We start from the raw sequence: 15004 nt of genomic DNA on the forward strand, positions 1-15004 counted from the left end.
CTGCATCACCTGGGCTTAACAAGTCCAAAACCACCTTTTGGACCATGCCTGGAAACCAACTGGCAGCCAGTGGAGCTGTTGCAACCTGGGAGTTGTGGGTGGGGGCCTTGGTTGGTGTTCCGGCTGCAGCATTTTAAACCCACAGAAGTTTCCAAATGAGTGGTTCTGCAAGTACGCCAGCAAGCACCTTCCATACCCTGGGATGCAGTCCATCTGGCCCTGCAGAGTTGAACTGCGGAGTGTGGTGCAGCCTCCTTCTCTGGAGGCCTTTAAGCAGAGGCTGGATGGCCATCTGTCCGGAGTGCTTGGATTGTGAGTTCCTGCATGGCAGAAGAAGGGCTTGGACTGGATCAGGGCCCTTCTTGGGGTCTTTTCCAACTCTATGATTCTATGACTTCATTTAGGCTAACTAGGTGATTCTGGACTAACTCTTTTATCAATCCCTTGCCAAGGTCTCTGCCTCTCCATGGAAACCCAGAGTCCTCTTTTGGGGTGGGGAAGCCCAAGCAAAACAGGCCTTCAGCTTTGTCATTGTGGTTGCTAGCCTTCTGTCATCCTTGCTGAGCAGCGCTCCAGTGAATTGGGCCCAGGGCAATGGAGGCAAGAAGCCCAGCAAAAGAGCGTCCAGCTCAGCATGAGGAGGACTTCCATGAGAAGAGGCCTTGAAGAGTGGGACACATTTCCCTCGGAGAGCAGTGGAGTCTCCTTCTTTGGATGGCCCTCTCTTCCTGGGGAGGCCTTGAGATGGCCTGCATGGCAGAAGAAGGGCCTTGGCCTGGAGGGCCATTCTTGGGGTCTCTTCCAACTCGAGAATCCTAGGATTCTTGGGCGGCCCTAGCATGGGTTTTTCTCGGCAAGCTTTGTTCAGAGGGGGTTTGCCATGGCCATCCCTGAGGCTGAGAGAGAGTGACTTGTGACGCGCCTTTTGGAGGAGTTTCTGGAGCAGCAGCAGCAGCAGCAGCAGCGGTGGCGCCCTCCTTCCTCCTTTCCTTCCTGTCTTCCTATCTTCCCTCTCTCCCTCCCTCTTGATGTGGCTGGACTGCATCTCCCAGCATCCCTCTCCTGGGCAGGGGCTGATGGGAGCTGCCTGGTCCCTTTTCCCGGAGAGAGCCCCCCGCAGAGCCTCCGGTGGCGGTGAGTCCCTGGGGGCCGGGGGTGCTGGCAGCCTGGGCGGCGGAGCATCCCTCCCTGGCAGCTGGTACCCCTCGGCTACCCTGTGCGAGGATGCAGTTGCCATGGCAACCCTGCCCTCGCCCTTTCTTCCCCCATCCCTTCCTCCTTGGCTCCCTCCCTCTCTCGCCCCCCCCCGGGCACTGCGGACGGAGGCCCCCCTCCCTCCAAGCCCTGCTGCCGCAGCAGCTCCGTCGCGGGCGAAACCATTGCCAGGCCGGGGGGGAAGGGGCGGGGAGGGCGGCCTCCCTCTCAGGGCAGCCGGGGATCGAGCCCAACGGGGGGCTTCCGAGGAAGGGGCCTGGAAGGGGGGCTCTGAGGAAGCCAAGCCCCCGGGGGCCTCAATCCGAGGGGTTTCTGGGCCAAGGCCGTGTCCCTCTCCCCCCCCCCCCCCGGGGCTCCGCAGTGGTTCGCTCCGGCCCCACAGCAGCCAAAGCGGCAGCAGCAGCAGCGAAGGGGGAGGATGCGGTGATCCGGGGCCCAGGCAGCCCCCGCCGCCCGCTGCAGCAGCCTCTCCTCCTCCTCCTCCTCCTCCTCCGGGGAAGGGATGAGGGACCCCCAGGCACCCGCCCGGATGGGACCCCCGGCCCCGGTGAGTCTCCCTGGCCAGCCCCCGGCAGCAGGACTCAAGGGGGAGGCCCTGACCCCACGAGACCCCCGAAAGAGGATGCGGATCCCGGGGGGGGGGGGCAGGGGAGGGGGCCTCGCCCAATCCCCGAATCCGGCCCAGCTGCCTGGCACAACGCTTTGCCCTCCGCCTTTGGCTCCTCTGCCCTGCCCAGCTGCCTGGCCCAGCTCTGCTTGCTCTGCCTCCCTTGCCCTTTTTTCTCTCTCTTGTCCAGCTGCATAGCACCCCATGGCCCTCCTTGCCCCCACCCCCATCGGCTTCTCTGCTTTGCCTGGCACCCCACTGCCCTCTTTCCTTGGCTGCTCTGCCCTGCCCAGCTGCCTGGCAGCCCACTGCCTGCCTCTCCCTCCTCTCTGGGCTCTCAGCCTGGCACATCTCTGCCTTCCTTTGCCTTCCTTGCCCTGCCTTGCCCAGCTGCCTGCCCCTTCCCTTCCCTTGCCCTGCCCCTCTCCTCTCTCCCTCCCTCCGCCCGGGCTCCTTCCTGGGCCCCGCCCCGCGCTGCCTTCCTTCTGGGGAAGGAGAGGAGGAGGCGGCGGCGGCGGCGGCGGCGGGGGGGCAGGACAGGACGGAGCCCGGGGGGCACCCGGAAGGGCAGACCCCGACCCAGCCGGCCCCGTCGCCCAGGGCTGGCCCCAGGGAGGGTGAGGCCCACTGCCAGGAGGGTCCCGGCTGGACTGGAGGGCCGGTGGGGCGGGGCGGGAGGCCTCAGGCTGGGCTCCGGACAGGCCAGGGCAGGGTTGGCTGGGCAGCCGACAGCCGGGCAGCCCCGGGCACGACCCCTTCTCGGCTGCCAGGCGCCTGGCAGACTCTCCAGCGCCCGCTTGGCAGAGAAGGAAGCCAGGAGGGAGGGCGGCGGAGCGGCCCGGCAGGAGAAGCTGACCACGCTGCATGGCACCCCCTTGGCATATCTGGTGCAAACTCCCTGTCACACCCTTGGCACTTGTGGTGCATGCTGCTTGGCACCCCCTTGGCACATACAGCGCCTACCTCCTGGCACCCCCTTGGCATTTGTGGTGCACAATACCTGGCACTCCCTAGGCATTTATGGTGCATGCTGCCTGGCACCCCCTTTGCACATGCAGTGCATATGCCCTGGCACCCCCTTGGTACATGTGGTGCATACTGCCTCACACAACCTTGGCACATGTGGGGCACGCTTCTTGGCAACCTCTTGGCACATGCAGTGAATATACCCTGGCACCCCCTTGGCACACGCAGTGCACACTGTCTGGTACCCCCTTGGCACATGTTGGACACACTGCCTGACATATGCACTGCACACTGCCTGGCACCCCCTTGCTTGTCAGTTAAGGGGTATGGATGGTGTTGTGTCAGCATCTGCTGTGTATTTATGGAGGAGTATGTCAAGTGGCCAGAAGGGTTGGTGAGAGGAGCGGTCAGCAATGGGGAGGGGGTGAGGATAGGTGGGTTGGATGGACCAGTGCCCAAAGGATGCCGCCCCTCTGGCTGAGCTGTGTGGGCTTTCTCTTCTCTCTCTCTCTCTCTCTCTCTCTCTCTCTTCTCCCCTTTCCTCCATCTCTGACAGGCCTGAGGCAGAGGGTGCTGCCACCAGCACCGCCGTTCAGGGGGCCAGCACCAGCACCACCCACCCGGCACCATGGCAAAGCGGGAGTCCAGTTCTAGCCCAGTGGTGCGGCAGATCGACAAGCAGTTCCTGGTGTGCAGCATCTGCCTGGACCGCTACCACAACCCCAAGGTGCTGCCCTGTCTCCACACCTTCTGCGAGAGGTGAGAGCAGCCGTGGGTCAGTGGTCAGCGCTGGGAGAGGGACTGCCAAGGGGTGCGTGGCCTGGCTGCAGCCCCTCTGCCCAGGAGGCCCAGCCTTTTACTGGTCATCTGGCCTTGCAGGGAAAGGGCAGCCTTCCTTGCCTGTCCATTGGTCCATCTGTTTGCCTGGGGTCAGGTAGCCGGTCTCTGGGGCTTGGCTTTGTTGGTGGCGGTGTTGCCAGGGCTGTGTGGGTTTTTGTGTCTCAAGTGCCCAAAACAACTGGGTTGGCTTTGGGTGCCATGAGCCTTGCTTGGGCATGTATATGTGGTATTTACAGCTCAGTCTCAGGCAGCAAAACGTAGTGGGTCAGCTCGAGAGCATCCAATTTGTGTGTTGTGTGTTGTGTCTGCAGGTGCTGGCAGGCTGTGGGCAGCATGCCGTTAAGAGATGGGCAACAGCGGGATGTGGCACTAAGGACAACATCACACCGCATTGTTAAAGTGCTATTATTCCACTTTTAATTGCTATGGCTGGCTCCTGTGGCATCCTGGGATTTGCAGTTTCGGGAAGGGCATATATAGAAGTCTCACTCAGAGAGCTCTTGGACTTCTCTAAACTACAAATCCCATAGTTCCACAGGAGGCAGCCATAGCCATTAAAGGCAAATAACAGTGCTACAGCAGTGTATTGTGCTATTGACCTATGTGTACACAGCGACTTTTGTGATTGCAAGCATAGTAGTTGTTGGCAAAAGAAATGCAGTTGTACATGCAAATGGTGTGAGTGCTGTAGCGCATTAAAGTATGCAGCGTGGTGTGTAAACACACATTGTCCCAGGTATGTTGCACTAAGCTGGTACTCTGGATAGATAGATGTTTACACTATGCCAAAGCAATTTAAGATCTCCACATCTTTTCCCCACTCCTCCTCGTTGTTGTTGTTGTTTGCTTCCAAGTCATTTCCGACTTATAGTGACCCTAAGGTGAACCAATCACAGGGTTTTATTGGCACGTTTCTTCAGAAGGGGGTCTGGCATTGCCATCCTTTGCGGCTGAGAGAATGTGACTTGCCCAAGGTCATGCAGTGGGTTTCCATGACTGAGACGGGATTCGAACCCTGGTCTCCTAGTGTCCTAGTTCAATGCTCAAACCACATTGGTCCTCCACTCATGATTTAAGTGTGTATTTGAGCCTGGCAAGGGTGGGACTAGGTGACCCTTGAGGTGCCTTCCATCTCTTATGGTTCTATGAGGACTAGAAGAAAGGGGTCTGAGATTTTCAGGGTCCCATAGAAACTGTGCTGTTCTGCTTTAAGAGTTGTATGCTGGAGTCTTTCAATTGTTTGCAGAAATAGCTTGACTTGGGGTTTGCATTGCTCTCTCCTTGAGGCCTCTGCACAGACTTTGGAAACCTAATTAAATGGATTTCAAGTTACTGCCCACAGTAAGCAAGTCAGCCTTGGGAGCAGGAGGGATGGAGGCCTAATACAAGGCTAGAACCAGATTTTATTAATTGATCTGTCTGATTCAAGAGTTTCTGTGCTGGCTGCCAGAACGTAGTCTTTTCCAAGCCAGGTGTGCAGTCAATACAAAAAAGAGTTAAAAATAGCTTAAATAGTAAAATTGAGGAGGCTAGAAAACTGCAGCACCAAAGGCTTAAAATGATTTAACACACGTAAAGCTGACTAGAGTCCAAAACACACTGCCAGAGAGCTCTGGGGCCACAATAAGCTAGACAGTAATTCCCAGGATTCCCTACCACTGAACCAGGGCAGTGAAAGCGGTCTCAATCTGGATTATTTCTGCAGTGCGTTTTGGACCTGAGAACTCTACCTTTTTAAATTAAAGGTAGATGGCAATTGACATCTTTAGGGACCTATCTAGAAGGCGAAAAGGGAGGGAACCCAAGCTATGTGGGGACACCATGGAAAAGGCTCCGTCTTTCATATTGGCCGGTCTGAACAATCCTGTCGCCTGGCCTGTGGGGAAGGGGGTCTCTGCAGCCCATCTTAGCACAGATTTGTTGTATGGGTGCAAGTGGTCCTTCAAGCAACTTGGATCCCAGGCCCTCCAGCACTTTCAAGGTCAATGCTCGCGCTTTGAATTGGGCTCAGAACCGAGTAGGCAGCTGGTGCAGTGGATGCAGAAGTGGCATCATGGGTTCTCAACACTTGTCCCCCACAAGCATCCTGGCAACTGCATTTTGCACTGGAGGACGCTTCTGAGCTGTTATCAAAGGCAGCTCCACGAAGAGCATATTACAGTAGTCTAGTCCAGAAGCATCCTGGCATGAGCAGCCGAGACACATTCTGCTGCATCCTGGTTGGATCACATCTGAGGACTCCATCCGAGTGGATGGGAGGATCTCTTCTGTCTCTCATAGAGAGGGCTGACCCCAGGAGGAGACGTACGGGCGGGTTATTTTTATTTTGCCTCTTTGGAACAGCAGAGCTGCCTAACATTGGTTCATAGAGTTGGAAGAGACCCCAAGGACCATCCAGCCCAACCCTATTCCGCTATGCAGGAAAACACCATCCAAGCAGTCCAGGAAGATGGCCATCCAGCCTCTGTTTAAAAACCTGCAAAGGAGGAGATTCCACCACTTTCCAAGGCAGCGTCATCCTGTCAAACAGCTCTTCCTGTCAGGAAGTTCCTCCTAATGTTTAGGTAGAATCTCTTTTCTTGTAACTTCAATCCATTGCTGGAGTTGGAAGAGACCACTAGAGCCAACCCCATTCTGCCATGCAGGAACTCACAATCAAAGCACCTCCATCACTTTCCAAGACAGTGCCTTCTCTTACTGTCAGAAAGTTCCTCCTAATGTTAAGGTGGAATCTCTTTGCCTGCATTTTGCATCCACTGTTCTGTGTCCTAGTCTCTGGAGCAGCAGAAAACAAGCTGGCTCCCTCCTCAATATGATAGCCCTTCAAATACTGAAATAGAGCTATCATGTCACCTCTTAAACTTCTCTTCTTCAGGCTAAACATCCCCAGCTCCCCAAGTCTTTCCTCATAGGGCTTTATGGTTTCCAGACCCTTCACCATTTTGGTTGCTCTCCTCTGGACATGCTCAACCCTTCCATCCAGACCAGTCCTTTCCCCTGCCCATAAGTCCAGTCAGCTGAAACCTTGGCTTTTGTCTTCATCCATACTAAAAGAGTGCCCTTCTAGGCCAAATTCACAGTTTGGGCTGCAGTCTCTCCTTGCTGCCTTTCCCAGGAAGCTCCCAGTCAGGGGAAATGGAGAACACAGCCACTCTTTGCCACTTTGTCTTGTCATCAGCATCTTGTACAGATTTCTTCTTAGCTTTCATAGGTCAGGTTACAGCCATCAGGAGAGCATAGTCACCTCTAAGTTGAAGTCATTACAACATCCTTTGCCATAAGACCTGTACCATGTGTCACACCCATGCACTATTTTCCCCCTCCTGTGTGATTTTTAATACCTTTGCCTGATGAAGAAGTCAGTGGAGCTGCAAAAGATTGCAACATGTATTTTGTGCATTTTGATTGGCCCAATAAATGTATGACTGTTTTGTGGATTTTGGATGATATTGTACTGTGCTATATGGTCAACATAACTACTCCTGGATATATACAACCTTCCTATCTCATCCTTTGAGGCATGAAACCTCTCTCCTCAGAAGTTGCTGACACAGCCTGACGCCACCCTTTGGGTCTTGGTTCTTGGTAGCTACAGAGCCTGGCTATCCCCTTTCTTTCAGCCTCTGGATCCTGATCCTCTTACTTCTCCCGCCTCCCTACTGCTTTGTTTGTCTGGAGTGGAAAGCATTTGATACTCCATAGAATCATAGATTTGGAAGAGAACCCAAGGGCCATCCAATCCAACCCCCCCTTCTGCCATGCAGGAACTCACAATCAAAGCATCCCTGACAGATGGCCATACTGCCTCTGTTTAAAGACCTCTAAGGAAGGAGACTACACCACTCTCCATTGAGGGAGTGTGTTCCACTGTCGAACAGCCCTTTCTGTCAGTAAGTTCTTCCCAATGTTGAGCTGGAATCTCTTTTCCTGGAGCTTGTATCCATTGCTCCGGGACCTGTTCTCTGGAGCAGCAGAAAATAAGTTAGCTCCCTCCTCAGTATGACATTCCTTCAAGTATTTAAACAGGGCTATCATATCACCTCTTAACCTTCTCTTCTCCAGGCTAAACATCCCCAGCTCCCTCAGTCATTCCTCATAGGGCTTCATGGTTTCCAGACCTTTCACCATTTTAGTCGCCCTCCTTTGGACACATGGCTCCAGTTTCTCAGTGTCCTTTTTGAATTGTGGTGCCCAGACCTGGACATAATATTCCAAGTTCCAGAGCAGAATAGAGCAGAATATAGTGACACTATTACTTCTCTTGAGCTAGACACTATACTTCTATTGATGCAGCCTAGAATCGCATTGGCTTTGTTAGCCGCCACATCACACTGTTGACTCATTTTATATTTGTGGTCTACTTGGACTCCTAGATTTCACACGTAGAAGTCTCTTGTTCAGCCAGGTGTCCCCCATAATCCTATATCTATGCATTTCATTTTTTCTGCCTAAGTGCAGTACCTTACATTTCTCCGTGTTGAATTTCATTTTGTTCGCTTTGGCCCAGCTTTCTAGTCTATTCAGGTCATTTTGAATTTTGATCCTGCCCTTTGGAGTATTAGCTACTCCTCCTAATTTGGTGTCATCTGCAAATTTGATAAGCATGCCTTCTATTCCTTCACCCTCCATGGTACTTTGCTGTCGTTGCTCTTGAATGCAGGCGAGTAATGGTGTTTGTCCTGTTTGCTGCTGCCTCATGCCAGAGCTCACATTTAGCCTAATTCGCCACTTGGACATTGATTTTTTTCCAGAAAATTTCTGGGGACAAGCAGCTTAAAAGTCTCCACCCCATTCCTACTCCTAAGTAAGAATGCTGTGGGTACAGAGGCTAAGCATGGATCCTGTAGGATACGCACTTTAAAACTCTTCCCCACGTTGCTCTGAGGTTGGCTATTATTGCCCCTGGTGGGTGGGCAAGGATGCCCACCAAGACTGGCTGACTATGGCAAGAAGGGGGTTCCTCCAGAATGAATTCTAGGGAGATTCAGCCACACCTTCTCACAAAGAGCTTTGGTTCATTTGCAGGGACATGGCCAAAACAGTGGAGAGGTTGGGCCGGAGCTACACTAGGGCTGCTGGTGGCCTGGCTTCTTTGGACTCCAAGCCCTACTTGTCTAGCATTGGCCATGAAAGTGGCAGCTGTTTTCTTGCTCTCCAGCCATGGAAGTGCTAATTGGGCATCTGCCTTATGCCTGAAAGGCAGGCAACCTTGGAAGACTGCACCAGTCTTTCTAGATTTGAGCCAGCATGGCATAACACACTGGATCATGACTCTGGAGACCAGGATTCAATTCCAAGCTTGGCCATGAAACTTGCTGGGTGACTTTGGGCAAGTCACACTCACCCAGCTTCAGGGGAAGGCAATGTCAAATCTCTTCTGAAAAAGATTTTGCCATGAAACCCCCATGACAGGTTTGCCTTAGGGTTGCCATAACTTGGAAATGATTTGAAGGCACACAACAACAACAAAATTCCAGCCTGGAGATGGGACTGCAGCTGTGTCCTGTGCATGGTTATTATTAGTGATTTGGGAGAGAAGAGTGTCTCAGATTGACAGTACCTTCTACTGTTCTTACCTTCTTCATACATTTTAAGCCTAACCATGCTCTGCCTTCCTGGAGTGGTTGGCATAGGATGCAAGGAGCACATTCCCTGTGAAAGGAACAGGACTCTTTCACAGCTTGAAAAGAAGCCAGGAGGGTGAACCGCATGGGATGCTGGAAGTGGGAATATGTGGTGTGTGGGTGACCACAAGACAGGCTGCCAGGAAAGGGGTCTCTGTGTTGTGTTGTGTGGCAAAAGTTAATTCCCTGAACGCACAAGTAAACATGAGTCTCAAGCCTTTCGGTCCCGCTGTGGGTATTTCTCCAGGGCAGTGGAGGTTGTGCCTTGAAGGATGGCCATCATTTTAATTGTGGAGAGATCTTGTAGCACCTTTGAGACTAACTGGAAGAAAGAAATTGGCAGCATGAGCTTTTGCAGACTTCCGTTTACTTCCTCAGATGCATTTGAGGTGCATAAATGCATCTGAGGAATTAGACTGAAGTCTACGAAAAAGCTCGTGCTGCCAATTTCTTTCTTCCAGTTAGTCTCAAAGGGGCTACAAGATCTCTCCACATACTGATTCTGCAGACTAACATGGCTATATCTTTGAATTCTACCATCATTTTAATTGTTTGCAGTCAGCCCTCTGTGTCCATGGAATTTTTTTGGAAAGGCGGGGTAAAATAATAATAATAATAATAATAATAATAATAATTATTATTATTATTATTATTATTATTATTATTATTATTTAAATATCCATAGCTTGAAAATATTTTTTAAATTCCAAAAATGTTGTTGCTGTGCACCTTCCAAGTTTTTCCAAGTTATGGCAACACTAAGGGGAAAATATTTTCCTTGGCAAGATTTGTTCAGAGAGGGTTTGCCATTGCTATCCACTGAGGGTGAGAGAGTATGACTTGTCTAAGGTCACCCAGTGGGTTTCCATGGAAAAGCCAGGATTTGAACCCTGGTCTCCAGAGTCATGGTCCAGTGCTCAAATCACTCAAATCCACTATGGTGGCTCCCTAAATTCCAAAAAAGCAAACCGTTAGTTTTCTGTTTCATATAAGAGATACTATTTTACTACCCCATTGTATTTAATGGGACTTGAGCATCCATGGATTTAGGTATCCACAGTGGGTCCTGGAATCAAACCCCAGTAGATAACAAGAGTCCAATCATCATCATCATCATCATCTACTACTACTACTACTACTACTACAACTATTATCACCACCACCTCCCCACTGTACGTAATGGGACTGGAGCATCCATGGATTTTGGTATCCATGGGGGGGGGGGGGGTCCTGGAACCAAACCCCAGTGGATACCAAGAGAACTCAAAGTGGGATGCCTATTGCAAATCCCTATTGCAACTCTGTGAGAGAGGGGGGTATGTGTGCCTGACCCAAGGTCAGTGTGTCCTGGGGGGATATCCAGAAATTTGGGCAGAGTAGCAATAAAGCCCCCAGCATTCTTTCTGGGTTTGTTGTTTGTTTGTGTGTGTGTGTGTGTGTGTGTGTGTGTGTGTGTAACTGTTTCCTGTTTGGCTGGAACAGAAGCGACCATACAGGAAGAAACAAGGCGTTGGACTAGGTCACATTCTTGGCACAATCCACCACTGTGGTTCTCCAGGGGTTTTGTATGGGGAGGTGAGAGCCAGTGTGGTGTAGTGGTTTGAGTGTTGAACTATGACTCTAGAGACCAGGGTTCAAATCTCAGCATGACCATGGAAAACCACTGGGTGACCCTGGGCAAGCCACTCTCTCACAGCTTTGGAGGATCGCATGCCTTCTATTCCTGTTATATCCTTGCATTTCTGCCTCTGGTACCAAGTAATGTCCAGGAATGCATCTACTTTCTGGAAAGCTGGGCCAAAGCTAACAAAATGAAATTCAACACAGAGAAATGTAAGGTACTGCACTTAGGGCAGAAAAATGAAATGCACAGATATAGGATTATGGGGACACCTGGCTGAATGAAACTACATGTGAAAGGGATCTAGGAGTCCAAGTAGACCACAAGTTGAACATGAGTCAACAGTGCGATGTGGCAGCTAAAAAGGCCAATGCAATTTTAGGCTGCATCAATAAAAGTATAGTGTCTAGATCAAGAGAAGTAATAGTGCCACTCTATTCTGCTCTGGTCAGGCCCCACCTGGAATATTGTGTCCAATTCTGGGCACCACAATTCAGAAAGGACATTGAGAAACTGGAGCGTGTCCAGAGGAGGGCGACTAAAATGGTGAAGGGTCTGGAAACCTTGCCCTATGAGGAACGACTCAGGGAGCTGGGGATGTTTAGCCTGGAGAAGAGAAGGTTAAGAGGTGATATGATAGCCCTGTTTAAATATTTGAAAGGATGTCACATTGAGGAGGGAGCAAGCTTGTTTTCTGCTGCTCCAGAGAACAGGACCCAGAACAATGGATGCAAGCTACAGGAAAAGAGATTCCACCTCAACATTAGGAGGAACTTCCTGACAGTAAGGGCTGTTCGACAGTGGAACAAACTCCCCCGGAGTGTAGTGGAGTCTCCCTCCTTGGAGGTCTTTAAGCAGAGGCTGGATGGCCATCTTTTGGGGATGCTTTGATTTGGATTTCCTGCATGGCAGGGGGTTGGACTGGATGGCCCTTGTGGTCTCTTCCAACTCTATGATTCTATGATTCTACTTCATTATCTGAGGTATACTCATACACAATTAGAACACTACAATTCTACTTCAATTGCCATGGCTTTTTCATCCTGTGGATAAACACTAGAGCTCCCTGGCTGAGAATTTTAAGTACTCCTCATAACTGCAAAGCCCAGGATGCTCCGGGATGAGAGAGACATGGCAGTCCAAGTGGAATCTTAGTGCAATGTGAATACAATCCAGGTGCATTTTGCTTTACAACACATTTTGGGGAGGGACCAGGGCTTGTTGACTTTCTTGGCTTGTTTACCTGGCCACAATGGTGACTCCATGTTAATCCGATTCCTCCTTTGCTGCTCCTCACTTACAAACAATGAGGAGCTGAACCCTCTAGGATTTGGCAACTGGGAGGAAGGCGTTACAGAAGGCTGTGTAAATGAGCTTTTAGGATTCTTCCCCCACATGGCCCTTGTTCCTTACCATTCCAAGTGTAAGAACAAGGGTAAGGGGAACCTAGCGAGGTTGGAGGACCACCTGCCTTACCATAGTATCATAGAGTTGGAAGGGGATCCAACCACCCATTCAGTGTAGGATCTCCAGCTAAGAGCATACCTAGCAGACAACTGTCCAGCCTCCTTTTTAAGATGTCCAGAGAAGGAGACCCTGTCACATCTCTAGGCAATTGGCTCCATTGCCCAACTGCTCTGACTGTCAAGAAGTTCCTCCTAACAGTCAGTTGGAATCTACTGTCCTGTAACCTCAAACCATTAGAGCTGGTCCTATCTTCAGGGACAGCAGAGAACAAGCCTGCTTTTTTCCCTGTGGCAGCCCTGGAAGTATGCCCAGCTCCTTCAACATTTCCTCACCTTGGGGATGGATGGTGATGGCTGGCACTCATAGAGTCATAGTATCATAGAGCTGGAAAGAATCCAACAGCCATCCAGCAAAGCCCCCTTCTGCCATGCAGGATGGCACTATCCAAGCCCTCCCAGTGACAGATGGCCATCCAGCCTCTGTTTAAAAAAAAACCCAAAGAAGGAGATTCCAGCACTTTCTGAAGCAGAGTCTTCCACTGTGGAACAGCTCTTACCCTCAGAAAGTTCTTTCTAATGTTGAGGTGGAATCTCTTTTCCTGTAGCTTCCATTCATTGCTTCATGTCCTAATCCCTGGAGCAGCAGAAAACAAGCTTGCTTCATCCTCAATATGACACCCCAACTCAAGTATTTAAACAGAGCTATCTCATCACCTCTTAACCCTCTCTTCTCCAGGCTAAGTGTACCCAGCTCCCTAAGTCTCTCCTCATAGGGTATGCCTTCCAGACTCTTCATCATTTTGGTTGACCACCTCTGGACATGCTTGGCAAGCATTGTCTGCTTGCACAGACTTTTGGCTGGTACTGGATACTGTGTTCAGCATTAGGCACCATTTGCAGATGGAGTGGTTCCCCGGAGAACCACCTGCCTTGGCAGCCAAAGCAGTGACCTCACTGGAGGCAGTGGCGGCTGCAGCGGCTGCGCAGAGGGTGAGGATGATGACTCAGGGACTAAGGCAGGGAGGACCGCCAGTGTGGAACAAGAGGTATTGGAACCAGCTTCCCTCCTGCTTCATACTTGGAAGAAGAGCCAGCATCATCCAGCTCTGCTGCAATTGCTATGGCCACTTGCACCTGCTTGTGACATTCGGGGCCTAGAGAGGTCGCCAGCTATTGCGAGGGGTAGGATGGGGGTCCACCTTGTGTTGGAGTAGACCCTGCAGTGTGAGGGCCAAAGAAGTGTTGGGTGAGGCTGGATGTTAGGGCAGAGGATGGAGGTGGGCCAAAGGGTGTTTGCTTCCTCTGCCTCTGAAGGCCTGGAGTGCTTGCCCTGCCACCCTCCAGCTGGAAATCTAAAGCTGTGAATGCAGGGAAAGAAAGGACCCACATCTGGAAAAAGGGTTTCTGGGTGGTACCTGTTGGCAACAGGGCAGCTGGGAGAGATGCCAGACAGGATTGCTTTGGGTACCTGGCCCTCCAGGATGATTCTGCACTGGGGCATGCAGAACAGTGCTCAGTGCCTGTGTCCACTATTCTCTGCCCCTGCCCAGCTGTGGGGCCATCTCACTTCCATGTCTGTCTCCCCTTTCCCATCCCTCTCTCTCCTTTTCCCTTCATTGGTAAGGCTGCCTCCATTTCCCGTCCTCTGCCTGCCCAGCTATCCCCTGGCTTTGTCTCCGTTCCTTCTTCCCCATGTCAGTCCTCCATGCTCACTCCCCCTGGAATGGGCACTAGGCCACCTGACCCTCCCATCTTGTCTTGCCTGCTCTGCCCCCCAGGTGTCTCCAGAATTATATCCCGCCCCAGAGCCTGACCCTCTCCTGCCCCGTGTGTCGCCAGACCTCCATCCTCCCAGAGAAGGGTGTGGCTGCTCTCCAGAACAACTTCTTCATCACCAACCTCATGGAGGTACTTCAGCGCCAGCCCGACAGTGCCAGCCATGAGGATGCCGCTGCTGCCATGCTGGACTCAGTCAGCGCTGTGCCTGGCAAACCACTCTCCTGCCCCAACCATGAAGGCAAGGTGAGTGTACTCCATCAGCGTTAAGAAGGAGGAGGATGCTCAGTTGAGGGATGACAGACTGACATCTCTGGATAGAGCCACTAGGGCTCCCAGGAAAATGCAGAAGAATGTGCAGAGCTGCTCTAAATTCCAGGCCAGATGGATATTGCAAGCCCAGGTGGTCATGGAGCTCTGGAATCCATGAGGCTTGGTCCTCTCCTTTTCCTGCCAGCTGTTCCTCTGGGCCTGAAGATGCTGCCACTGGTGAACACTGGCTCTGGCAACAGGGCTGCTTGGCCCCTGAGTAGTAGCTGTAGCAACTTGGCAGAGAGGGCAGGTGGCAAGGAGGGAGGGCTCTCTCTCCTGGCCCCTGGTCTGTCCAGGGTCGGCTGACCCACAGCCAGGATGTGGGAGCCAACATGCCACTTCTCTCCCCAGATGATGGAGTACTACTGTGAGTCCTGCGAGACAGCCATGTGCCACGAATGCACAGCCGCTGAGCACCGAGAACACATGACTGTCCCCTTGCGGGATGTGGTGGAGCAGCACAAGGCTTCTCTGCGGCAGCAGTTGGACGCCATCAAGAGCAGGTATGGCCCTGGCCCAGTGGTGGGTGGGGTGGGTGGTACCGCAGCAACCAAAGAGCTGTGAGAGTGCTGGAGAG

The 15004-nt window shown here is 52.0% G+C and overlaps 1 protein-coding gene across 5 annotated transcripts in view; it reads left to right on the top strand.

Moving 5' to 3' along the window:
* The first annotated feature begins 1063 nt into the window (after nucleotides 1–1063).
* The window catches only part of TRIM3 (tripartite motif containing 3), a 28611-nt gene continuing 14670 nt past the window's right edge, over nucleotides 1064–15004 (top strand). For 2 of the 5 annotated variants that reach the window (XM_089513144.1, XM_089513147.1), the window contains exons 1-4: nucleotides 1696–1762; nucleotides 3345–3547; nucleotides 14118–14361; nucleotides 14779–14930. In XM_089513144.1, coding sequence (XP_089369270.1) covers nucleotides 3417–3547; nucleotides 14118–14361; nucleotides 14779–14930 — 527 coding nt within the window. In that variant the 5' untranslated portion in view covers nucleotides 1696–1762; nucleotides 3345–3416. Of the gene's footprint in view, nucleotides 1135–1695; nucleotides 1763–2302; nucleotides 2440–3344; nucleotides 3548–14117; nucleotides 14362–14778; nucleotides 14931–15004 lie in introns of those variants that run through there. The other 3 variants (XM_089513146.1, XM_089513145.1, XM_089513148.1) reach the window with 3 other exon arrangements.

This window comes from Sceloporus occidentalis, unplaced genomic scaffold, assembly GCF_023333645.1.
Source record: "Sceloporus occidentalis isolate IW3139 unplaced genomic scaffold, rSceOcc1.0.p SCAF_2, whole genome shotgun sequence".
Classification (NCBI taxonomy): domain Eukaryota; kingdom Metazoa; phylum Chordata; class Lepidosauria; order Squamata; family Phrynosomatidae; genus Sceloporus; species Sceloporus occidentalis.